At 35.7% G+C, this 26,916-nt stretch overlaps 1 protein-coding gene across 4 annotated transcripts; it reads right to left on the bottom strand.

The window, feature by feature from the left end:
* Nucleotides 1–1,273: 1,273 nt before the first annotated feature.
* Nucleotides 1,274–26,262, bottom strand: fwe (calcium channel flower). 4 transcript variants are annotated; one of them, XR_012412908.1, is made up of 5 exons: nt 26,125–26,262; nt 13,655–13,862; nt 13,477–13,584; nt 12,432–13,151; nt 1,274–2,266 (listed from the first exon to the last, which is right to left on the bottom strand). XR_012412908.1 is itself a non-coding variant. In XM_073986835.1 (4 exons), exons 1-4 carry the CDS (start codon nt 26,150–26,152, stop codon nt 2,119–2,121), a joined length of 492 nt encoding a protein of 163 aa, XP_073842936.1. In that variant the 5' UTR covers nt 26,153–26,262; the 3' UTR covers nt 1,319–2,118. The 4 variants fall into 4 exon arrangements, 1 of the variants encoding a protein (XP_073842936.1); XR_012412909.1 differs by having other exon boundaries at nt 12,624–13,151; XR_012412907.1 differs by having other exon boundaries at nt 1,319–2,266; nt 11,133–13,151.
* Between the last annotated feature and the right edge of the window lie 654 nt (nt 26,263–26,916).

The following is a 26,916-nucleotide window of genomic DNA, read 5'->3' as shown; positions in this document are numbered from 1 at the left end:
AAAAACCGCGAATTCAATGCAAATAGGCATTTTGTATTACAAAACAAAATTACATCCCCCAAAAGTATGCTATAATAATTTGGTGTAACTGATTTCTAATTTCGAAATTCCAGCTCCCATCATTTGCTGTTCCCACGTCGTTGAGAATATGGAAAACGTGGGAATGGGAAATTTCGCTCCCATGGGAAACAGTTCCCATGGGAATGTTCAGAATAGGGCTGATTATTTATGCTCACTTCCTCTCAATAAGGGCTCGCTGGTGAACACTGCTTTAGACTTATCTTTTGGATAAAAACTTTGGATGGTTTGAAGATGAAGAAAAAACTTGGATTTTTTTCGAGAAGACGGAATTTTTTACCAACAATTTTTTTCGGGAAACAATCGTTGATTTTTCTTATTTTTTTCTTGAGAAAAACGCGATTTTTTTAGAAAAAATAAATTTTACAAAAAAAAAAAAGAAATCGAGAAAAAATTTGGACCTTATCAAGAAATTTGTTTTGGGAAAACCTTTGGATATTTTTGGAAAATTGTTGATTTTATCAAAAAAATGTCTTGTACTTCTGTACTTGCCTTGATTGATAGAAAATTCTACAGATCCATCGGCCTGTTTTAAACAAATGAATGTTCAAAAAAAGAATAAAAATAATTAACTTTTTAAGGTTTTTATACATTTTTATTTTTATTATTATTTTTTTAGATTTTCATTATGTTTTTTGGGGGATTGATTGGTTTTCAATAAAACATTCTTTTCGGTTATACTAGATTTGTTGTTGTTTTTTGTTTATTTATATGAATAAAATGTAACGCTGTTGCCTTTAGATTTTAAATTGTTTTTAATGTATAATTTAATTATGTATATATGTATTTAATTATATATATATTTTAATTAATTTAAAAATAAAAAATAAAATTAATTAGGATTTTTTAAAGGATTGCAAACTGAAACTCAATTCGAAGAGGGATTTATTAAGCAGATTCAATTAAAACAGTTACTAAAAATAATATATTTTGACATTAAATATTTTTTTTTTAAATAATTTTATTTAGCTTTTTTTCTCGTATGGTTATAAGGACAAACAATTTGATCCTGCTAAAAGAATACAACTATATATATTTAAATATACAGAAAATGTTGTTGTTTTTATTTAATACATTTTAGTTTAAATTTTAACTTTTTTGTGTTTAATGTTGAGTTTTAAACTTTATGTTTTTTTTTTATTTTGCTTAAATACATGATATAGTTTTGTTGTTGTTGCATATAATGTATATTTAATTTTTATATAATTAACAGGTCTTTTATTAGTTTTATTTTCAATAGTTTTTTTACAATCTGTTTAGTTTTTATTTGCAAATTTTGAGAAAGTTTTTAAACAAAAAAAAGAAATATACCATTATTAGAGGAAAAATATAAATATGTTTTTACAAATAAACCAAGTGACGTCTAATAAAGCTTTAAAATGAAAATATATGTTTTAAATTTCTTAAAGTTTTCTTGGAATGAATTTAAGTCGTTTTTTTAAGTTTAAATCAGGCTTTTCAAAATTTGGGAGAACTCAATAAGAAAATTGAAATAAATAATTTTCAAACATAACACAAAATAGCAACCAATAAAATACACAAAAATTAATACAATACAGAATGATACCAAAAAATACAAGTTGGAAAAAAGAAATGTGGTATACATTCATCTCCATTTTTTCCCAAAAAGGGATTAAACATGGAGCAATAATGGGCTCCAAGTTAGTTAGGAGACGAAAGTAGTTTTTTCAGTTTGTCCTACTAACACCTGGAATCCACTAGTGCCCATAACATTTACTCCCCAAATCACCATCATCCTTTCTTTACAGCACATTTTGTTTGTCTCATTCTGCCATTCTTGTTTTTCTTTTTCTTATAGAAATTATATTAGGGTTATTTTTTAAAAAATATGACTTTTATTCTCTCTGACAAAAATTAGTTATATTATTTATTAATATATTTATGTGGCATCCCTAAGATTAGTGTATGTGTGTATGTTTATGCATGTTATATGTAAATGTATTGGCGTTTATTTCTTGTATATGAGTGTCATAAGTTAGATTTTTGTTTTTGGTTATTCTCATTCTCAATTCAATTACATCACACATTACTATCGGTACCAACGGCTCCTGTAAAGGAAAATGGTTGGGCATTGTTGATAATGCCAGCACGATCATTTGTTGTTGGTTGAGATGTGGTCGCCAGACCTGAATTAACTGCAGCCTGTCTCATTTCGGCAGCTGATGCTCTGTAAATGAGAAAAAGGAAACAAAAATGAATTATTGGTCTTCAAAATTGAATCATATGAAGAAAACATGCATAGTAATGTATTCAAAATAAAACGCAACGGTTGTGTTGAAATATACAGTGAACTTTTTTTTTTAAATGAAGTGCAATTCAAAATTATTTTTTTATAAAAACAAATGTGCATTTTTTCATAAATAAAAATAAATTTAAATTTTACTAAAATTAAAAATGGTATTCTAAATTTTAAATCAATAATACTGCAAAATATTACTACTGGTCAATAAAAATTAAAAAGCTAATCTAAAACGTTATAAATATGTAATTGGATAGAGTTATCCGGGAATTTAGTTTAAGGCCCACATTATGTAGAATAAATCTCATCAATTGGAGGAGGGGATAACTAAATAATTAATGAATATTTACATTCGTAAATTCTAACAAGTCACAATTTTCATTTATTTCTTTCGTATTTGAACAATCGTTTCCTTATTTTCAAAATTTACGTTATAGAGAAGTTCGACAGTACACTAGGGCTATGACTTTTTGAAATTTTTTCTCAAAAATGATTTCCTGTAGCACGGATAAATGAACTTTTGGCTATTAATCACTAAAATAACGTTTATTCCATTGAAATATAAAAAAGGTCAGGCCCAAATATATTTTAAAAAAATATTTTTTTTTTTAAAATGTATGAAATGAAAAAAACAAGAATTCTCAAAAATTATTTCCTGTTGCATGAATGAATAAACAAACTTATACCCCGGTTACACTTAACCGGATTAACCCAGTGGGTTTGGATTTCAAAAGTCAATTCCATAACGCAAACATCAAATAAATCCTGTCGAAGTGGGTTAACCCAGAAAAAAATATAGTGTAACCGTACTATTAAACCTACTAATAACAAAAATACCGTTTATTCCATTCAAATATTAAAAAAGGTCATATACAAACCACTTCGAAAATTTTTTGATTTTTTTTTTGTTAAAAATTATATCTTCGAAAAGCGTTTACGTTTTATGATTCTCAGAATTAAAAAAAAAATTAGTGAGAAACAAATATCAGTTTGATTATCTCATGTGTCTCTAAAGTTTATTTTCAATTATATATCTGCTTACAGTGACTTCAAAAAATTGTCCATAATTCTAATAAATTCAGATTTTAATATCATTTAGGGCGTGATGTTTTTTCACCGAATCACCTTATATTTAAGATTTTATGTAATCTTATGTAGAAACTCATCACGCTATGATACAGGGATATGAGGTGAAAAAGTCATAATCCTGGTGTATATCTTGCCGGGCTGAGATGAGAAAGGCTGCCTGAAAGAAAGGGTGCTTTATAGACCCCTTCTGAAAGAATTGGTACTTTATAGACCCCTTTTCAAAAGAAGGGGTGTCCTTTAAACCCTTTCTAAAAGAAAGGGTGTCCTTTAAACCCTTTCTAAAAGAAAGGATGCTTCTGTATACCCTCCTTCTGACATAAAGAGTGCTTCTATAGACCCTTTCTGAAAGAAAGGGTGCTTCTATAGACCCCTTCGGAAAGAAAGGGTGCTTCTATAGACCCCTTCTGAAAGAAATGCTGCTCTATAGACCCTATCTGAAAGAAATGCTGCTCTATAGACCCTATCTGAAAGAAAGGGTGCTTCTATAGACCCTCATGAAAGAAAGGGTGCTTCTATAGACCCTTTCTCAAAGAAAATGTGCTTCTATAGACCCTTTCTCAAAGAAAGGGTGCTTCTATAGACCCTCATGAAAGAAAGGGTGCTTCTATAGACCCTCATGAAAGAAAGGGTGCTTCTATAGACCCTTTCTCAAAGAAAATGTGCTTCTCAAAGAAAGGGTGCTTCTATAGACCCTCATGAAAGAAAGGGTGCTTCTATATACCCTTTCTAAAAGAAACGGTGCATCTATGGACCCTTTCTCAAAGAAAGGGTGCTTCTATAGACCCTTTCTCAAAGAAAGGGTGCTTCTATATAGACCCTTTCTCAAAGAAAGGGTGCTTCTATAGACCCTTTCTCAAAGAAAGGGTGCTTCTATAGGCCCTTTCTCAAAGAAAGGGTGCTTCTATAGACCCTTTCTCAAGGAAAGGGTGATTCTATAGAGCCTTTCTGAAAGAAAGAGTGCTTCTATAGACCTTCTCTGAAAGAAAGGGTGCTTCTATAGACCCTTTCTCAAAGAAAGGGTGCTTCTATGGACCCTTTCTCAAAGAAAGGGTGCTTCTATAGACCCTTTCTAAAAGAAAATGTGCTTCTATAGACCCTTTCTGAAAGAAGGGGTGCTTCTATGGACCCTTTCTGAAAGAAAGGGTGCTTCTATAGAGTCTCTCTGAAAGAAATGGTGCCTCTATAAACCCTTTCAGAAAGAAAGGGTGCTTCTATAGACCCTTTCTCAAAGAAAGGGTGCTTCTATAGAACCTTTCTCAAAGAAATGGTGCTTCTATAGACCCTTTCTCAAAGAAAGGGTGCTTCTATAGACCCTTTCTCAAAGAAAGGGTGCTTCTATAGACCCTTTCTCAAAGATTGGGTGCTTCTATAGACCCTTTCTGAAAGAAAAGGTGCTTCTATAGACCTTTTTTGAAAGAAGGGGTGCTTTATAGACCCCTTCTGAAAGAAAGGGTGCTTCTATAGACCCCTTCTGAAAAAAGGGTGTCCTCTAAACCCTATATAAAAGAAAGGGTGTCCTTTAAACCCTTTATAAAAGAAAGGGTGTCCTTTAAACCCTTTATAAAAGAAAGGGTGTCCTTTAAGCCCTTTATAAAAGAAATGGTGTCCTTTAAACCTTTTATAAAAGAAAGGGTGTCCTCTAAACCCTTTATAAAAGAAAGGGTGCCTCTATAGACCCTTCCTGAGAGAAAGGGTGCTTCGATAGACCCTTCCTGAAAGAAAGGGTGCTGCTAAAGATCCTTTCTGAAAGAAAGGGTGCTGCTAAAGATCCTTTCTGAAAGAAATAGTGCTCTATACACCCTATCTGAAAGAAAGGGTGCTTCTTAGACCCTTTTTGAAAGAAAGGGTGCTTCTATAGACCCTTTTTGAAAGAAAGGGTGCTTCTATAGACCCTTTCTCAAAGAAAGGGTGCTTCTATAGACCCTTTCTCAAAGAAAGGGTGCTTCTATAGACCCTTTCTCAAAGAAAGGGTGCTTCTATAGACCCTTTCTCAAAGAAAGGGTGCTTCTATAGACCCTTTCTGAAAGAAATGGTACTTTATAAAAGAAAGGTTGTCCTTTAAACCCTATCTATAAGAAAGGGTGTCCTCTAAACCCTTTCTTAAAGGGTGCTAATATAGACCCTTTCTCAAAGAAAGGGTGCTAATATAGACCCTTTCTCAAAGAAAGGGTGCTAATATCGACCCTTTCTTAAAGAAAGGGTGCTAATATAGACCCTTTCTGAAAGAAAGGGTGCTAATATAGACCCTTTCTCAAAGAAAGGGTGCTTCTGTATACCCTTCTGACATAAAGAGTGCTTTTATATGCTTTATAGACCCCTTCTGAAAGAAATGGTACTTTAAAGACCCCTTTCTGAAAGAAAGGTTGTCCTTTAAACCCTTTCTGAAAGAAATGATGTCCTTAAAACCCTTTCTAAAAGAAAGGGTGTCCCTTAAACCCTTTCTAAAAGAAAGGGTGCCCTTCAAACCCTATCTAAAAGAAAGGGTGTCCTCTAAACCCTCTCTAAAAGAAAGGGTGCTAATATAGACCCTTTCTGAAAGAGAGGGTGCTAATATGGACCCTTTCTTAAAGAAAGGTGCTTCTATAGAACCTTTCTGAAAAAAGGTGCTTCTGTAGACCCTTCTGAAATAAAGGGTGCTTCTATAGACCCTTTCTGGAAAAAGGTGCTTCTGTAGACCCTTCTGAAATAAAGGGTGCTTCTATAGACCCTTTCTGGAAAAAGGTGCTTCTGTAGACCCTTCTGAAATAAAGGGTGCTTCTATAGACCCTTTCTGAAAAAAGGTGCTTCTGTAGACCCCTTCTTAAAAAAAGGTGCTTCTATAGACCCCTTCTGAAAGAAAGGGTGCTTCTATAGACCCTTTCTCAAAGAAAGGGTGCTTCTATAGACCCTTTCTCAAAGAAAGGGCGCTTCTATAGACCCTCTCTGAAAGAAATGGTGCTCTATAGACCCTATCTGAAAGAAAGGGCGCTTCTATAGACCCTTTCTCAAAGAAAGGGTGCTTCTATAGACCCTTTATCAAAGAATGGGTGCTTCTGTAGAGCCTCTCTGAAAGAAAGGGTGCTTCTATAGACCCTTTATCAAAGAATGGGTGCTTCTATAGAGCCTCTCTGAAAGAAAGGGTGCTTCTATAGACCCTTTCTGAAAGAAAGGGTTCCTTTAAACCCTTTATAAAAGAAAGGGTGCTAATATAGACCCTTTCTAAAAGAAAGAGTGCTTCTATAGACCCTTTCTAAAAGAAAATGTGCTTCTATAGACCCTTTCTGAAAGAAGGGGTGATTCTATGGACCCTTTCTGAAAGAAAGGGTGCTTCTGTAGGCGCTTTCTAAAAGAAAGGGTGCTTCTATAGACCCTCTCTGAAAGAAAGGGTGCTTCTATAGACCCTTTCTGAAATAAAGGGTGCTTCTATAGACCCTTTCTGAAAGAAATGGTGCTTCTATAGACCGTTTCAGAAAGAAAGGGAGCTTCTATAGACCCTTTCTCAAAGAAAGGGTGCTTCTATAGACCCTCTCTGAAAGAAAGGGTGCTTCTATACACCCTTTCTGAAAGAAAGGGTGCTTCTATACCCCCTTTCTGAATGAAAGGGTGCTTCTATGGACTCTTTCTCAAAGAAAGGGTGCTTCTATGGACCCTTTCTCAAAGAAAGGGTGCTTCTATAGACCCTTTCTCAAAGAAAGGGTGCTTCTATGGACCCTTTCTCAAAGAAAGGGTGCTTCTATAGACCCTTTCTAAAAGAAAGGTTGCTTCTATAGAACCTTTCTAAAAGAAAGGGTGCTTCTATAGACCCGTTCTGAAAGAAAGGGTGCTTTTATGGACCCTTTCTCAAAGAAAGGGTGCTTTTTTGGACCCTTTCTCAAAGAAAGGGTGCTTTTATGGACCCTTTCTCAAAGAAAGGCTGCTTTTATGGACCCTTTCTGAAAGAAAGGGTGCTTCTATAGACCCTTTCTCAAAGAAAGGGTGCTTCTGTAGACCCTTTCTTAAAGAAAGGGTTCATCTACAGACCCTTTCTTAAGGAAAGGGTTCATCTACAGACCCTTTCTGTAGGAAAGGGTTCATCTATAGAGCCTTTCTCAAAGAAAGGGTGTTTCTATAGAGCCTTTCTGAAAGAAAGGGTGCTTCTATAGACCCTTTCTCAAAGAAAGGGTGCTTCTATAGACCCTTTCTCAAAGAAAGGGTGCTTCTATAGACCCTTTCTCAAAGAAAGGGTGCTTCTATAGACCCTTTCTCAAAGAAAGGGTGCTTCTATAGACCCTTTCTCAAAGAAAGGGTGCTTCTATAGACCCTTTCTCAAAGAAAGGGTGCTTCTATAGACCCTTTCTCAAAGAAAGGGTGCTTCTATAGACCCTTTCTCAAAGAAAGGGTGCTTCTATAGACCCTTTCTCAAAGAAAGGGTACTTCTATAGACGCTTTCTCAAAGAAAGGGTGCTTCTATAGACCCTTTCTCAAAGAAAGGGTGCTTCTATAGACCCTTTCTCAAAGAAAGGGTGCTTCTATAGACCGTTTCTCAAAGAAAGGATGCTTCTATAGACCCTTTCTCAAAGAAAGGGTGCTTCTATAGACCCTTTCTCAAAGAAAGGGTGCTTCTATAGACCCTTTCTCAAAGAAAGGGTGCTTCTATAGACCCTTTCTCAAAGAAAGGGTGCTTCTATAGACCCTTTCTCAAAGAAAGGGTGCTTCTATAGACCCTTTCTCAAAGAAAGGGTGCTTCTATAGACCCTTTCTCAAAAAAAGGGTGCTTCTATAGACCCTTTCTCAAAGAAAGGGTGCTTCTATAGACCCTTTCTCAAAGAAAGGGTGCTCCTATAGACCCTTTCTCAAAGAAAGGGTGCTTCTATAGACCCTTTCTCAAAGAAAGGGTGCTTCTATAGACCCTTTCTCAAAGAAAGGGTGCTTCTATAGACCCTTTCTCAAAGAAAGGGTGCTTCTATAGACCCTTTCTCAAAGAAAGGGTGCTTCTATAGACCCTTTCTCAAAGAAAGGGTGCTTCTATAGACCCTTTCTCAAAGAAAGGGTGCTTCTATAGACCCTTTCTCAAAGAAAGGATGCTTCTATAGACCCTTTCTCAAAGAAAGGGTGCTTCTATAGACCCTTTCTCAAAGAAAGGGTGCTTCTATAGACCCTTTCTCAAAGAAAGGATGCTTCTATAGACCCTTTCTCAAAGAAAGGGTGCTTCTATAGACCCTTTCTCAAAGAAAGGGTGCTTCTATAGACCCTTTCTCAAAGAAAGGGTGCTTCTATAGACCCTTTCTCAAAGAAAGGGTGCTTCTATAGACCCTTTCTCAAAGAAAGGATGCTTCTATAGACCCTTTCTCAAAGAAAGGGTGCTTCTATAGACCCTTTCTCAAAGAAAGGGTGCTTCTATAGACCCTTTCTCAAAGAAAGGGTGCTTCTATAGACCCTTTCTCAAAGAAAGGGTGCTTCTATAGACCCTTTCTCAAAGAAAGGATGCTTCTATAGACCCTTTCTCAAAGAAAGGGTGCTTCTATAGACCCTTTCTCAAAGAAAGGGTGCTTCTATAGACCCTTTCTCAAAGAAAGGGTGCTTCTATAGACCCTTTCTCAAAGAAAGGGTGCTTCTATAGACCCTTTCTCAAAGAAAGGGTGCTTCTATAGACCCTTTCTCAAAGTAAGGGTGCTTCTATAGACCCTTTCTCAAAGAAAGGGTGCTTCTATAGACCCTTTCTCAAAGAAAGGGTGCTTCTATAGACCCTTTCTCAAAGAAAGGGTGCTTCTATAGACCCTTTCTCAAAGAAAGGGTGCTTCTATAGACCCTTTCTCAAAGAAAGGGTGCTTCTACAGAACCTTTCTGAAAGAAAGGGTGCTTCTATAGACCCTTTTTCAAAGAAAGGGTGCTTCTTTAGACCCTTTCTGAAAGAAAGGTTGCTTCTATAGACCCTTTCTGAAAGAAAGTTTGCTTCTATAGACCCTCTCTGAAAGAAAGGGTGCTTCTACGGACCCTTTCTCAAAGGGTGCTTCTATAGACCCTTTCTCAAAGAAAGGGCGCTTCTATAGACCCTTTCTCAAAGAAAGGGTGCTTCTATAGACCCTTTCTCAAAGAAAGGGTGCTTCTATAGACCCTTTCTAAAAGAAAGAGTGCTTCTATAGACCCTTTCTAAAAGAAAATGTGCTTCTATAGACCCTTTCTGAAAGAAGGGGTGCTTCTATGGACACTTTCTGAAAGAAAGGGTGCTTCTATAGACCCTTTCTGAAATAAAGGGTGCTTCTATAGACTCTCTCTGAAAGAAAGGGTGCTTCTATAGACCCTCTCTGAAAGAAAGGGTGCTTCTATAGAGCCTCTCTGAAAGAAAGGGTGCTTCTATAGACCCTTTCTGAAATAAATGGTGCTTCTATAGACCCTTTCTGAAATAAAGGTTGCTTCTATAGACCCTTTATGAAATAAAGGGTGCTTCTATATACCCTTTCTGAAATAAAGTGTGCTTCTATAGACCCTTTATGAAATAAAGTGTGCTTCTATAGACCCTTTCTGAAAGAAATGGTGCTTCTATATACCCTTTCAGAAAGAAATGGTGCTTCTATAGACCCTTTCTGAAAAAAGGGTGCTTCTATAAACCCTTTCTGAAATAAAGTGTGCTTCTATAGACCCTTTCTGAAAGAAATAGTGCTTCTATAGACCCCTCCAGAAAGGAATGGTGCTTCTATAGACCCTTTCAGAAAGAAATGGTGCTTCTATAGACCCTTTCAGAAAGAAAGGGTACTTCTATAGACCCGTTCTGAAAGAAAGGGTGCTTCTATAGACCTTTTCTGAAAGAAATGGCGCATCTATAGACCCCTTCTGAAAAAAGGGTGCTTCTATAAACCCATTCTGAAAGAAAGGATGCTTCTATAAACTCTTTCTGAGAGAAATAGCTCATCTATTGACCCTTTCTGAAAGAAAGGTTACATTCTATAGACCCCTTCTGAAAGAAAGAGCGCATCTATTGACCCTTTCTGAAAGAAAGGTTGCATTCTATAGACCCCTTCTGAAAGAAAGGGTGCTTTATAGGCCCCTTCTGAAAGAAAGGGTGCTTCTATAGACCCTTTCTTAAAGAAAGGTTATATCTATAGACCCTTTCTGAAAGAAAGCGTTTATCTATAGAACCTTTCTGAAGGAAAGGGTTCATCAATAGACCCTTTCTGAAAGAAAGGATGCTTCTATATATAAATTAAAATTAATAATTAGAAACGGAGGGATGACCTGTCAAAATAATCCCAAATGTAAATTGTATAATCGGTATAAAACCCCGACTGTTATTTTTTTTAATTGTTTTCTTCTATGGAAGTATACTTTGGGCGTAAGAGCACGACTTAAACATCTATAAAAAATCAACAATAAAAATATAAATTTTAGATATAAGACTTAACATGCACACAACTAAATCTAATAACTCCTACAAATTAACGAAACGAAAAAGAAATCTCTAGATACAAAGGTTTCAATGAGATTTAATACAAATGACAAATTTCCTCCACAACGGATAGGGGTTGGGTTTTGCGTTTACACATAACTACTGTCTGATCACACACCTTATTAGAGTTTATGTAATTAGGGATATGTAACCACGATTCTGAGAATTCAGTGTATAAACTGGGAACTAGGGGAATACAACTTTCTATGTTTAAACAACAAAGTTAAATCAAGTTAAAGGGGGGAAATGAAAAACTAGCTAAACACCGTAAATTGAAAAAGAAGAGAAAAAAAAGATATTTGCCTTCTGTATATTTACTATGACAACGTTGTTTGATGATGGCGAGCGGACAGGCAAGCAGGCGGGCGAATGGACGTTGTTATTGTGTTGGTTCCAGGATGTTCATATTTATATTTGCAAGTATGGATGGCGATAATGATGTGTGGTCGGTCTCATTGCATTACACTTCACAGAAAATTCGAAATTTTCAGTTGTTAAAAATTAATTGTTGCAAAATACTTTTGTTTACAATTTTGGCAGTAGTGTTTGGGATGTGGATATGAAAACAAATTTGTTATCTTGAAACACACATTTATTTGGCGTTTAAAATTGGAAATTTAATTTTTAACTTAAAACTTATTCTATAAGGAAACTTAAATTTGTTTTTCAATATAATATTTTATAACAAAAACATAATAGTAGCTTGATAATTTTTTTAGCAAAAATCATTATAGAGAGAAAACAAATGTCAAGTGGTGTGAAAGTACACAAATGTAATTAAAAAAATTGGAATTTATTTGAAGTTCTTCGGAAAAATGTAAAAGATATCTACGTCTGCCACCTAAAAGGACATTTATTCTAAACATTTAGTGCTTGAAATTCCAATAACCTTTCGTGTTATTACATTTAGGGGAATACATACCAAGGTATGTATATGAAAAAGGTAAGCTTGTCAGCCCAGTTGATGGTAAAAGGTCCCATTATAAGCTGCGCTAATAAATATATGAAATGTGAAATAATTAATTTTTTTTTCTGTCTACAATTTTAGTTGGAATTTTTTTTTTTTTGACCCAAGCGACAACTTCAAATTAGTTAAAACTGAGCGATACCGTTACATGGGTAGCTATATTTCTCCACTTGACATTTGAATATAAATCTCATCTCTTTAGAGATTCTTATTTGCAGAATTCAACTTGCTTATTTCAATTCAAATTATTTAGGCTAAAGGCAATTAATATTAGGTACATTTAGATAATGGAAAAAAATATTCAATCAATATAAATGTGAGCAATATGGTTTTAAGCAATAACAAAAAGAAAAAAATCGCATATTAAAAGAAAAAAAAATGTATGCACAATTATGGGTATTATTTTTTTTTTTTAATCTACATTTAAGTAACATTTTGTTTTGTTTCATTTAAACTTTTTTATTTTATGTTAATGGGATAATTTAAGTTCTAACTACACTCTGGGTAGTAGTTATATATAGTAAGTAGCTTTGTTTAGTGAGTATTTTATTATGAGTTTGTTTTTGAATTGTTACTTTTTTGCCTTGCATGGAATATGTTTTCAGTGATTTCCTTGTTACAAAAAGGAAAGGTACCTTCTATTGTTTGTTTGTGTTTTTGTTATTTTCAATTTAATGCGCATTGTAGTTATTTTTCTTTTAGTTGCTGTGAGTTATGGAAGCAATATTAATTATGGGTCTGTTTCGTGTGAATTTTTTGTGAGCATCTTTTTAATGGGTTTCCAAAAATATATTTTGCATTAGTTTTGTTTGATTTGTGTGGCTTGCCTGCTGCGCACTACTGCTTTTGAGATCAATTTGTATTTTAATTTTTGTGTTTTGTTTTTATTCTTGGTGGGGCTTCTTGTAACGGCTTTTCTATAGTTGTAGGTTTTTCTTTTTATTTACTTTTTTACAAACCAAAAATTATTATTTTTATAAATTGTTTTGCTTGGTTATGTTTGTTTGTTCTTCTTCTTCTATTTTTATGGTAAAACACAATTTAACAAGTTTTCTTTACTTTCTTTTTGTTTTCACGGTTATTTTATGATTAAATTTTAACGGCTTTCAATAGAATATATTTATACTTTTTGTTCGCTGATATTGTTTAAATTATTTGCTTTTGTTTCTGTTTTGTTGAGAGGTGTTGTTATCGGGTTTTGTTGTGTTTAATGAATTTATGTTGGACGCCATACATCAGGATCTTCCATTAATGTAATATTTTGGTCTGTGCTCACTTGCATTTGTCCAACACTACCATCGGCTTGCATTTGTGTGGGAGATGATGCAGCAGCCGCCATATCCTCACGTGAAGCCCTTTTGAGTTTTTTTTTCAAAATGCATTCATTATAAAAACAAATTAGCAGTGGTAGTGAAAGGACATTTTGGGTAGACGACACAATAACAAGGTGAAGAGAACAGTTTGGTTTGTATTTTTTTGTAAAAAATTATGTTCATTTTAGTGAGGTTAGGTAAGCATGTTTTGATTTTTTGTTTTGTGTTTAGAAAGGAATTAAAGAAGAAACAACAACAAAATCTTGTATTAATTTCACATAAAAGCTTTAAGGGATTGTTTGTTATGGCCTGCCATTTCATTAATCACATAATTATCTCGATTATCTTAATATTAGTCAATACTTACTTTTTACCCAAAGACATCATGCCATAAATAACACCGGTGGCAAATACCAAAGCACATGGGAATAAACTACCCAATGAGAAACAAATAACTACGGGAAGAACAGAAGCTCTGTAACAAAAAAAAGTTTAGAAAATAATTAGTAAAAATTCAATTATGAAATCACAACGTTTCTACTTACACACAATACAATGCAGCACGATTCCACATTGGCCTTGAATCGGCAATATCGGCCAATTGTCCTACATAATCTATACAAAAGAAACAGCATGGCGCCTCTAAACTCATCACCAGAAAACCTAAGAGGATTTCTATAATACCACCAATTAGACATGAAACATTTAAAAGCAGCAGACTTAAAGCATTGAAGAGACCAAATAATATACAAACTGTAAAGAAAGAAGAGATGTTATTAGGTTGAATCAAAACAGATAAATATATACAAAATTTAAAGTTAGACAAACTTCGACTCATTGCTTTTGACCATATATCTATTGTTACAAATTGGTAAGATAGACATTTAAACTTATGGTAAGTATCATAAGAGCTTTTGAAGCTGTTAAATAATGACCTGCAACAAAACGTTCTAAAGGAGTCTTTATAGACAATTAGAAGGGAGTTCTAAAGGTGTCCTTATAGACAATCAGAAGGGAGTCTTTGTAGACAAGTTAAAGGGAGCGAAAGGAAGTCTTTATAGACGATCGGAAGGGAGTTTCTACAGACGAACAGAAACTATGGCAAGTCTTCATAGATGGGCTTAATAGAGATTTTATGGATGAGGTAAACAGAGTATTTATAGACGAGTTGAAAAATCTTTATAGATGAACTTATTGTACCTAAAACTAATCTTTATCTATATATATAAAAATGGTGTAAAAAAATGTATAGTAATTCATAAAATGAGAACGGCTAGGCCGATTTCTGTAAAATTTTTTGTCAGTTATTCGTATTTTCGAAGAGAACGTCTTTACGGAAGAAAATTTTGGAAAATCTCTCTGGAAAAGTCGGAAAAATCGAAAATTGAGTTTTTGTATGAAATTTTATTCCTTAATAGCGAGACGAAGTTCGCCGGGTCCACTAGTTTATTATATGGAGGAAGTCTTTCTTTCTCATAGAAAGGCTGCTTCTCTGGACCCTATCTGATAGAAAGCGTGCTTCTTTAGACCTTTTTTGAAAGAAAGGGTGTTTCTGTAGACCTTTTCTGAAAGAAAGGGTGTTTCTATAGACCTTTACCGAAAGAATGGGTGTTTCTATAGAACTTTACTGAAAGAAAGGGTGCTTCTAAAGACCCTTTCTGAAGGAAAGGGTGCTTCTATAAACCTTTTCTGAAAGAAAGGGTGCTTCTATAGACCTTTACTGAAAGAAAGGGTGCTTCTATAGACCTTTACTGATAGAAAGGGTGCTTCTATAGACCTTTACTGCAAGAATAGGTGTTTCTATAGACCTTTACTGAAAGAATGGGTGCTTCCATAGACCTTTTCTGAAAGAAAGGGTGCTTCAATAGACCTTTACTGATAGGAAAGGTGCTTCTATAGACCTTTTCTGAAAGAAAGGGTGCTTCAATAGACCTTTACTGATAGGAAAGGTGCTTCTATAGACCTTTTTTTTGAAAGAAATGTTGCTTCTATAGACGTTTACTGAAAGAAAGAGTGCTTCTATAGAACTTTTGTGAAAGAAAGGGTCCTTCCATAGACCTTTGCTGTTAGGAAAGGTGCTTCAATAGACCTTTTTCAAAGAAAGGGTGCATCTATAGACCTTTACTGAAAGAAAGGGTGCTTCTATAGACATTTACTGAAAGAAATTGTGCTTTTATAGACCTTTTCTGAAAGAAAGGGTGCTTTTTTAGACCCCTTCTAAACGAAAGGGTGCTTTTTTAGACCCCTTCTAAACGAAAGTTTGCTTCTTTAGACCCACTCTGAAAGAAAGTGTGCTTCTTTAGACCCTTTCTGAAAGAAAGGGTGCTTCTTTAGACCCTTTCTGAAAGAAAGTGCGCTTGTATAGACCCTTTCTGAAGGAAAGGGTGATTCTGTAGATCTTTTCTGAAAGAAAGTGCGCTTCTTTAGACCCTTTCTGAAAGAAAGTGCGCTTCTTTAGACCCTTTCTGAAGGAAAGGGTGATTCTGCAGATCGTTTCTGAAGGAAAGGGTGATTCTTTTTTAGACCCCTTCTAAATGAAAGGGTGCTTCTTAAGACCCTTTCTAAAAGAAAGGGTGCTTCTTTAGACCCTTTCTGAAAGAAAGGTGCTTTTTTAGACCCTTTCTGAAAGAAAGGGTGCATCTTTAGACCCTTTCTAAAAGAAAGGGTGCTTCTTTAGACCCTTTCTGAAAGAAAGGGTGCTCTTTAAGACCCTTTCTGATATAAAGGGTGCTTTTTAAGACCTTTCTGATATAAAGGGTGCTTTTTAAGACCCTTTCTGATATAAAGGGTGCTTTTTAAGACCCATTCTGATATAAAGGGTGCTTTTTAAGACCCTTTCTGATATAAAGGGTGCTTTTTAAGACCCTTTCTGATATAAAGGGTGCTTTTTAAGACCCTTTCTGATATAAAGGGTGCTTTTTAAGACCCTTTCTGATATAAAGGGTGCTTTTTAAGACCCTTTCTGATATAAAGGGTGCTTTTTAAGACCCTTTCTGATATAAAGGGTGCTTTTTAAGACCCTTTCTGATATAAAGGGTGCTTTTTAAGACCCTTTCTGATATAAAGGGTGCTTTTTAAGACCCTTTCTGATATAAAGGGTGCTTTTTAAGACCCTTTCTGATATAAAGGGTGCTTTTTAAGACCCTTTCTGATATAAAGGGTGCTTTTTAAGACCCTTTCTGATATAAAGGGTGCTTTTTAAGACCCTTTCTAAAAGAAAGGGTGCTCCTTTCTGAAATAAAGGGTGCTTCTTTCTGAAATAAAGGGTGCTTCTTTCTGAAATAAAGGGTGCCTCTTTCTGAAATAAAGGATGCTTCTTTCTGAAATAAAGGGTGCCTCTTTCTGAAATAAAGGGTGCCTCTTTCTGAAATAAAGGGTGCTTCTTTCTGAAATAAAGGGGGCTTCTTTCTGAAATAAAGGGTGCTTCTTTAGACCCTTTTTGAAAGAAAGGGTGCTTCTATCTGAAATAAAGGGTGCTTCTTTCTGAAATAAAGGGTGCTTCTTTCTGAAATAAAGGGTGCTTCTTTCTGAAATAAAGGGTGCTTCTTTCTGAAATAAAGGGTGCTTCTTTCTGAAATAAAGGGTGCTTCTTTAGACCCTTTTTGAAAGAAAGGGTGCTTCTTTAGACCCTTTCTGACAGAAAGGGTGCTTCTTTAGACCCTTTCTGACAGAAAGGGTGCTTCTTTAGACCCTTTCCGACAGAAAGGGTGCTTCTTTAGACCCTTTCTGACAGAAAGGGTGCTTTTTTAGACACTTTCTGACAGAAAGGGTGCTTCTTTAGACCCTTTCTGACAGAAAGGGTGCTTTTTTAGACACTTTCTGACAGAAAGGGTGCTTCTTTAGACCCTTTCTGACAGAAAGGGTGCTTCTTTAGACCCTTTCTGAAAGAAAGGGTGCTTCTTTAGACTCTTTCTGAAAGAAAGGGTGCTTCTTTAGACCCTTTCTGAAAGAAAGTGTGCTTCTATAGACCCTTCCTGAAAGAAAGTGTGCTTCTTTAGACTCTTTCTGAAAGAAATGGTGCTTCTTTAGACCCTTTCTGACAGAAAGGGTGCTTCTTTAGACCCTTTCTGACAGAAAGGGTGCTTCTTTAGACCCTTTTTGACAGAAAGGGTGCTTCTTTAGACCCCTTTCTGACAGAAAGGGTGCTTCTTTAGACCCCTTTCTGACAGAAAGGGTGCTTCTTTAGACCCCTTTCTGACAGAAAGGGTGCTTCTTTACACCCTTTCTGACAGAAACGGTGCTTCTTTAGATCCTTTCTGACAGAAAGGGTGCTTCTTTAGACCCTTTCTGACAGAAAGGGTGCTTTTTTAGACACTTTCTGACAGAAAGGGTGCTTCTTTAGACCCTTCCTGAAAGAAAGTGTGCTTCTTTAGACCCTTCCTGAAAGAAAGTGTGCTTCTTTAGACTCTTGCTGAAAGAAAGGGTGCTTCTTTAGACCCTTTCTGAAAGAAAGTGAGCTTCTATAGACCCTTCCTGAAAGAAAGTGTGCTTCTTTAGACTCTTTCTGAAAGAAAGGGTGCTTCTTTAGACCCTTTCTGAAAGAATGTGTGCTTCTATAGACCCTTTCTGAAAGAAAGTGTGCTTCTATAGACCCTTTCTGAAAGAACGTGTGCTTCTATAGACCTTTTCTGAAAGAAAGGGTGCTTCTATAGACCTGTTCTGAAAGAAAGCGTGCTTCTATAGACATTTTCTGAAAGAAAGGGTGCTTCTATAGACCTTTTCTGAAAGAAAGCGTGCTTCCATAGACTTTCACTGATAGGAAAGGTGCATCTATAGACCCTTTTTGAAAGAAATGGTGTATCTATAGACCTTTACTGAAAGGAAGGGTGCTTTTATAAAACTTTACCGAAAGAAAGGGTGCTTTTATAGACCTTTTCTGAAAGAAAGGATGCTTCTATAGAACCTTACTGAAATAATGGGTGTTTCTATAGACCTTTACTGAAAGAATGGGTGCTTCAATAGACCTGTTCTGAAAGGGTGCTTCTATAGAATCTTTCTGAAAGAAAGGGTACTTCTATAGACCTTTCTGAAGGAAAGGGTGCTTCTATAGAATCTTTCTGAATGAAAGGGTACTTCTATAGAATCTATCTGAATGAAAGGGTACTTCTATAGACCTTTCTAAAAGAAAGGGTGCTTCTTTAGGGCTTTTTTGAAAGAAAGGGTGCTTCTGTAGACCTTTTCTGAAAGAAAGGGTACTTCTATAGACCTTTTCTGAAAGAAAGGATGCTTCTATAGACCCTTCCTGAAAGAAAGGGTGCTTCTACAGTGCCTTTCTGAAAATTTGTGTTCTTCTACAGTGCCTTTCTGAAATAGAGTGTGGTTCTACAGTCCCTTTCTGAAAGAGAGGTGCTTCTATAGCGCCATTTTGAAAGCAAAGGTGTTTCCATAGACCCTTTCTGAATAAAAATGTGATACTATGGACCCTTTCTTAATGAAAAAGGTGATTCTATAGACACTTTCTGAGAGAAACGGTGTTTCTATATGTTCTTTCGAACTTTTTGGAAGCAAAACTGAACATAATAACTATCTCTAGCAATCGCAATCAGAACATCTCTCTGCCCTTACTACCTACAAATATATTATTTATCTTTTCTTTCTTATCTAAAATGTTAATAGAACTATTAAATAAACAAAAAGCACAGTACGCCCCTTTAAAACGACGATTAAGACATATCTTCTCAAATTTCTATGACAATTCACAGATAGCACACACACATTGCAACAACAAACAAGACTGACTGCTAAAATAACGATAATGAAAAGCATAAATGGAAACCACAACAACAAAGAAATTAGAACATATCAAAATCATAAAAAAAATATGTGACAAACAGCAGCAAGCTTATCAAGATCATTGAGCAAGAAGTGGTTTATTAGTTCAAACCAAAACAAGTTGAGGAGAGATTTTTTTTATTTGGCAAAAAACAGATTTTGTTTTTTAAAACTATTAACTCAACTGTATACAGAGCAGAGACGTTATGTTTATTTACTTTTATACCCTTCAGTGATAACGGCCTTTTGCAAAAAAAAACTAAACTAAACTCTTAATGATGAAAACGAAGAAGAAAAAATAATAAACCAAAGATGGCATAAATGCGTGCAAAAAACTTGCTTTACAATAGTTTGTGCCTATTAATGATGTTGTTGACGTTACAACTTCTTTTTGGTCATGGAACCGGTTCCTCTGTGCTACCTACAACTTTACCAGTCAATAGTCTAGTAGGCTAGAGAGCATCCATCATTGGTTGTTGTTTGATTGTTGCAGTCTATGAAAAATTTAATTTGTATGCCATGTCGGGTTGTGAGTGTGTCTGAGAGACGTGGTTTCTATAGTAAGTTTATATTTTTGTTGTTGTTGCGGGTTAATAAACTTGTTGCCGGCTTTTTTACAGATTGATTCCCTGTGTTTTTTTGTATTATTTTGACGTACTCATTTCGTTTGTATGAATGATTTTGTCATGCCATCAATAAATCAAAACTAAAATCTACGTTTATTAGAGGTTAGATGGTAGTTTTAAAGCGGGATGTTGAATGGGGGATATTTTTATGATTCTATTGAATTTATTGTTTTACTTTCGTTTGGCCTTATCAACGTCGTTTTTTAAGTGTTATAATTGTTTACCTATGACTCATTAACGCATTCATGTTGTATGTATGTTTGTTTGCATGTCGTGTGTATATTTTTAGCCGGAAAAAACAAAACAAATAGGAGCATTTTGCATTCTGCCAAGAAATGAAAATCTGCATTACATATATAAATAATAGATGTAAAAAAGATTTGTTTGTTTATATTAACTTTTCAATGGGCTCTATTGTGAGGCTTGTTTTATTGCGGAGATTATATATAGGGGAGCAGAATTTAGGTAGACAATTAGAATGTCGACTTTATAGACGAGCTAATGCGAGTCTTTATAAACGAGCTGAATGGAGTCTTCATAGACGAGATAAAGGGATTCTTTATACATTCATAGACGAGTTAACGGAGTCTTTATAGACAAGTAAAAGGGAGTTTTTATAGGCGACCTATAGGATGTCTTTATAGACGAGGGAGTTTTTAGAGACGAACTGAATGGAGTTATTATAGAAGAGTTTAATAGTCTTTATAGACGAGCTTAATAGTCTTTATAGAAGACTTTAAAGAGTGCTTCCAAAGATCCTTTCAGAAAGAGAGGGTTCTTCCAAAGATCCTTTCAGAAAGAGAGGATGCTTCCACAGATCCTTTCTGAAAAAGGGTGCTTCCAAAGACACATTCTTAAAGAAAGATTACTACCAAAGATGCTTTCTGAAAGAAAGGTGGCTTCCATGAACCTTTTTTAATAGAAAGGGTGCTTCTATAGACCCTTTCTGAAAGACAGGGTGCTTGAAAAGATCCTTTCTGAAAGACAGGATGCTTCCAAAGACCCTTTCTGAAAGACAGGATGCTTCCAAAGACCCTTTCTGAAAGACAGGGTGCTTCAAAAGACCATTTCGGAATGAAAGGGTTTTGATATAGACCACATCTAAAAAACAGGGCGCTTCCAAAGGCCCTTTCTAAAAGACAGGGAACTCCTATAGATCCATTCTGAAACAGAAGTCTCCTATAGACTATTTCTGAAAGAAAGGGTGTTCCTATAGCCCCTTTTTGGAAGAAATGGTGCTTCTAAAGACCCTTTCTGAAAAAAGGGTGCTCCTATAGACCCTCTTTAAAATACAGGGCGCTTCCAAAGGCCCTTTCTAAAAGAAAGGGTGCTTCCAAATGTCCTTTCTAAAAGAAAGGTTGTATCTATAGACCCTTTCTAAAAGAAAGGGTGCTCCTATTGACCCTTTCTAAAGGAAAGGGTATTCCTTTTCACCCTTTCTAAGGGAAAGGGTGCTCCTATTGACCCTTTCTAAAGGAAAGGGTGTTCCTCTAGATCCTTTCTGATAGAAAGGGTGCTCCTAAAGATCCTTTCTGATTGAAAGGGTGCTCCTATAGACCCTATCTGATAGAAATGTGCTCCCCTAGATCCTTTCTGATAGAAATGTGCTCCCCTAGATCCTTTCTGATAGAAAGGGTGCTCCTATAGATCCTTTCTGACCCTCTTTAAAATACAGGCGCTCCCAAAGGTCCTTTCTAAAAGAAAGGGTGCTCCTATAGATCCTTTCTGACCCTCTTTAAAATACAGGGGCTTCCAAAGGTCCTTTCTAAAAGAAAGGGTGCTTCCAAATGTCCTTTCTAAAAGAAAGGTTGCATCTATAGACCCTTTCTAAAGAAAATGGTGCTCCTATTGACCCTTTCTAAAGGAAAGGGTGCTCCTATTGACCCTTTCTAAAGGAAAGGGTGCTCCTATTGACCCTTTCTAAAGGAAAGGGTGCTCCTATTGACCCTTTCTAAAGGAAAGGGTGCTCCTATTGACCCTTTCTAAAGGAAAGTGTGCTCCTATTGACCCTTTCTAAAGGAAAGGGTGCTCTTATTGACCCTTTCTAAATGAAAGGGTGCTCCTATTGACCCTTTCTAAAGGAAAGGGTGCTCCTATTGACCCTTTCTAAGGAAAGGGTGCTCCTATTCACCCTTTCTAAAGGAAAGGGTGCTCTTATTGACCCTTTCTAAAGGAAAGGGTGCTCCTATTGACCCTTTCTAAAGGAAAGGGTGCTCCTATTGACCCTTTCTAAAGGAAAGGGTGCTCCTATTGAACCTTTCTAAAGGAAAGGGTGCTCCTATTGACCCTTTCTAAAGGAAAAGGTGCTCCTATTGACCCTTTCTAAAGGAAAGGGTGCTCCTATGGACCCTTTCTAAAGGAAAGGGTGCTCCTATTGACCCTTTCTAAAGGAAAGGGTGCTCCTATTGACCCTTTCTAAAGGAAAGGGTGCTCCTATTGACCCTTTCTAAAGGAAAGGGTGCTCCTATTGACCCTTTCTAAAGGAAAGGGTGCTCCTATTGACCCTTTCTAAAAGAAAGGATGCTCCTATTGACCCTTTCTAAAGGAAAGGGTGCTCCTATTGACCCTTTCTAAAGGAAAGGGTGCTCCTATTGACCCTTTCTAAAGAAAAGGGTGTTCCTATTGACCCTTCCTAAAGGAAAGGGTGCTCCGATTGACCCTTTCTAAAGGAAAGGGTGCAACTATTGACCCTTTCTAAAGGAAAGGGTGCTCCTATTGACCCTTTCTAAAGGAAAGGGTGCTCCTATTGACCCTTTCTAAAGGAAAGGGTGCTCCTATTGACCCTTTCTAAAGGAAAGGGTGCTCCTATTGACCCTTTCTAAAGGAAAGGGTGCTCCTATTGACCCTTTCTAAAGGAAAGGGTGCTCCTATTGACCCTTTCTAAAGGAAAGGGTGCTCCTATTGACCCTTTCTAAAGGAAAGGGTGCTCCTATTGACCCTTTCTAAAGGAAAGGGTGCTCCTATTGACCCTTTCTAAAGGAAAGGGTGCTCCTATTGACCCTTTCTAAAGGAAAGGGTGCTCCTATTGACCCTTTCTAAAGGAAAGGGTGCTCCTATTGACCCTTTCTAAAGGAAAGGGTGCTCCTATTGACCCTTTCTAAAGGAAAGGGTGCTCCTATTGACCCTTTCTAAAGGAAAGGGTGCTCCTATTGACCCTTTCTAAAGGAAAGGGTGCTCCTATTGACCCTTTCTAAAGGAAAGGGTGCTCCTATTGACCTTATCTGATAAAAAGGGTGCTCCTCTAGATTCTTTTCTAATAGAAAGGGTGCTCCTATACATCCTTTCTGATAGAAAGAGTGCTCTTATATATCCTTTCTGATAGAAAGGGTGCTCTTTTATATCCTTTCTGATAGAAAGAGTGCTCCTATAAATCCTTTCTGATAGAAAGGGTGCTCCTATAGATCCTTTCTGATAGAAAGGGTGCTCCTGTAGATCCTTTCTGATAGAAAGGTTGCTCCTTTAAATCCTTTCTGATAGAAAGGTTGCTCCTTTAAATCCTTTCTGATAGAAAGGATGCTCCTATAGATCCTTTCTGATAGAAAGGTTGCTCCTTTAGATCCTTTCTGAAAGAAAGGGTGTTCCTATGGACTCTGTAAATAATGGTGCTTGTAAAGAAACTTTCTGTAAGAAAACGTTCTTCTATAGAACATTTCTGTACGAAAAAAATCTTCTACAGACCCTTTCTTTACGAAAGACCATTTCTGTACGAAGTAGTTATTCTATAGACGCTTTCTATAAGGGTGATTTATATTCCCTTTTTTAAAGGATGGTTCTATAGACCCTTTTTGAAAGAAAGGATGGTTCCTCAGACCGCTTTCTTAAACAAAGGGTTCTTCTGTAGACCTTTTCTGAAAGAAAGGGTGCTTCTGTAGACTTTTTCTGAAAGAAAGAGTTTTTATAGACCTTTTCTTAAAGAAAGGCTGCTTCTACAGACCTTTTCTGAAAGAAAGGGTGCTTCTGTAGACTTTTTCTGAAAGAAAGAGTTCTTATGGACCTTTTCTTAAAGAAAGGTTGCTTCTACAGACCTTTTCTGAAAGAAAGAGTGTTTCTACAAACCTTTTTTGAAAAAAGGGGTGCTTCTACAGGCCTTTTTTGAAAGAAATGGTGCTCCCAAAAACCCTTTTTGAATGAAAGGGTGCTTCCATAAATCCTTTTTGAAAGAAAATGTTATTCTAAAAAACCTTTTTGGATGAAAGGGTGCTTTTACAAACCCTTTCTGAAAGAAATTGCTCTTTTACAGACACTCAAGCTGCAAATATTAAGGCGTGCATCAATACGACAACGTAAAGTACTCACAACAGGCTGAACTTTCTCCATAGTCCCATGAGTATTGTATATTTTTAGCTGCCAGTGGCTTATTAGGGATTACAAAAAGTATTTATAAATCCCTACCATATACTTTGTTATAAATAACATATTCCCTCCCCTCTATATGTATTTCTATAAAATACACAGCGGTTAAATAACGAGCGGGAATATATGTACTGATTCAACAAATCATTTTTTTATTTACATAATTTTTATTCGCCAACAGCTGCCTTTAAGCCAAGTTTCAGCAACATCTATAACCCTTATGTAATCACATAAAATTCTTGAGTTATACAGAGTTTCCAATCATTGTTTAACATTTGTTGTCATCCACAAAAATTATTTTATTATTTCAAGATGTTGTTGAGTTCAACGACAAAAAAACCTAAACCACAAATGAAACCATTGAAGCATTCACATGGTGAGCAAAGTAATACGATACAGGGAGCCAAATAGGTAAAAAAAAAAAAAAAAAACAAATCATCACACAAAGCCATACAACAAACAAATTTAAAACAAAGTAAATTCAATCAATTCTTATTAGAAACAATTATTTCAACTTGTATGCCAAAGTATCAAGGACACATTGCTTGCCTTAAATGTGTTATTAAGCATGTTTTCGGAAACAACCTGTAACATGCTCAGAGCGTGGTTGAGTTACATTATGGTATGCTGAGGTGTCGTTGGCATGCCTCTATATTTATTTATCCCGGCTTTGCTCATTCGGCCTTGCTCTGACATGTACAAACTCCCAAGTCACTCGTTCAATAAGCAAGAAAGCTGCAATCACCATACTTAATTATGCATTCTGTAATCTCTAGTATCCCATAGGTGTTTCGGATACTATGTAGCCCTCCCTCTGGATTCCATTATGAAATCCCCTGTCGGGCCTCATATCGTATGAGAGCCCCCTTAACTGTTGTTGGCTTAACCGAGCTTTACATTACCTTATTAATTGATTACCAATTCATCATATTTAAATCCAGGATTATTTCAGAATTCATTATAATAAATTTATTATAGGACTAAATAGTCCAACAACTATATATAACTTATCAGATAAGTGTTAATTCTAGAGGGATCATATAATTAGTTAATAATTGTGATTGACTATTCTCTAGTATACTACGGGGTATACAAAATAGGGGGAAAACAAAAGAAATTATACAAGTACCTGAAGACTGCTTCGCAGGGGTCGGCATGTCCTCTTGTGACTTAAGTATAACAATTTAAAAGAGTTGTGTATATTTTTTTTGTTTTCTGATTTCTTTTGTTTTGTTATTTCTTTCTTTCTTTTTGTTTTATTTCATTAAATCATTTGGTTTTTTTTTTTTGTGGTAATTATACTCTAAAAAAAAGAAATCCTGCCTATCGAGCTCGATGAGAAGGTGCAAAATTTCCATCCTAAAGATATTTGGGACAAGAAATTGTGGGGCTAAATAACCCTCAGTTAACCAAAGAGATTTAACGATCAATAATTCAAATATTTCTTAAAAATTATTTAGAAAACACATAAAAATTCATTACGTTAAGTTTTAACGACAGATCAATTCTTTGATTTAGTTTATGGAAGCAGAAAAAAAGTATTAAAAACAATGTTGAAATAATATTGGGTATAAGCGTGTGCCTCCGAATGATTATAATTGATGAAATCTCAAACTAGATTAAGGAAAATTGGGTAAAAATACCCAAAAACAAACTATTTTGAATTATATTGTATAAATCAAGAATCGCAAAAGTAAATTAACCTCGTACGTATAAACGTGTGTTAATAAAACACGTGATTAATCTTAATAATCAGTTCGGATCAAATCTAAAAATCGCAATGGTAAATTAACTTCGTAGGTATAAACGTGGTTTAACATAACACGTGATCAATAAAGATTAGATCGAAAATCGCAAAAATAAATTAACCTTGTAAATATAAACGTGTTGTAATATATCACGTGGTTAATCTAGGTTAAATCTAGAATTGCATAAAATAAATTAATTAACCTTATAGGTATAAACGCGGTATGATAAAACACGTGATTAGACCTAACCCGTTCCATGCGGAGGAACACCTTTACACGTACATCTGATTATTACATATACCACTATCAAAATATGTTTGCTTTGCGCGTTTACATAAATATGTACCCAACATGGTACATGGCTGGCAAAATATGTTATGGAATTGTTTATAAAATTGGCTGACCGTCAATAAAATTTGCAAAAATGTGGGCCGCAATATTCCCCGCCTGTGGCGAAGAATAAAGGGTAACCAAAAAATCACTGTCACACAAACTGCACAAGTACACTCTACTTACGGGAATGATGATTTTTGTTTTCCTTCATAGTGTGTACTTATCTGGCGTTCAACTTGAATTCTGGAACTTTCTGCGCTGCTACACATTGACTGCTACTGACTATGGTAGTGGTGGAGGGGGGTAGCACTTCAAATCAATTATCAGCTGCGACAAAATATTGAGATGGTGGCTATATGGTTATATCACTGGACACTCGTAACGTTGTGTGGTCTGGTGATACAATGATGTTTCATGGAATTGAGTATGATCAGTATCCACCGCTGCTGGTGTTACGGCAGGGTACTTGGATTCTTATTGACCTTTTAACACGAGAAATGCATGTCACACAAAACGCAAAAGGAAATCAAACGTCGGTTGGTGGGAAGTTGTTCTGCCTTATGACGTCACGGCAAAAAAAGCTGAGCAAGACGAGCACAAATTTTTGCAAGCAATTGTTAATTTGGCTTTGCGTCCAAATTGTAAATGGACACCAACGAAATATTTTCGTCCACTTGGGAATGTTTGCAAGTTGGTGGTTTAAGGCAGAAACAATTCCAATTATTCCCAACTTGTGGTTTGTGAAGATGTGCCAGGTAACGGTACCGTGATATGTGCACCACGAGGTTTTGTGTCGTCACTGGTTATTTCTATACACCACAAAAAAAAATGCAAAATCATTTCATTAATTTTTCTATCTTTCCCACATCGTGGATAAAAGAAACTCACCTACCCCTTTAGGGTAATTTTATTTGTGTTCGCAAGCCAGGAATACAATTATAATTTCACGGCACCATTAATTTTACACTTGCAAAT

Source organism: Musca autumnalis, unplaced genomic scaffold, assembly GCF_047663935.1.
Source record: "Musca autumnalis isolate F117 unplaced genomic scaffold, ASM4766393v1 scaffold_4, whole genome shotgun sequence".
Classification (NCBI taxonomy): Eukaryota; Metazoa; Arthropoda; class Insecta; order Diptera; family Muscidae; genus Musca; species Musca autumnalis.
Note: the sequence above shows the minus strand (reverse complement) of the source record. Positions and strands in the feature narration are given on the sequence as shown.

What these genes read in the sequence shown, in the direction of transcription:
- fwe (XM_073986835.1), bottom strand. Translation starts at nt 26,152, where the DNA reads ATGAAGGAAAACAAAAATCATCATTCCC. An exon ending in AAACAAAAATCATCATTCCC is followed by an intron (nt 13,863 to 26,124) that starts GTAAGTAGAGTG and finishes CTTTCTTTACAG; the next exon opens with TTTGTATATTATTTGGTCTC. An exon ending in ATGATGTCTTTGGGTAAAAA is followed by an intron (nt 2,267 to 13,476) that starts GTAAGTATTGAC and finishes TCTCATTTACAG; the next exon opens with AGCATCAGCTGCCGAAATGA.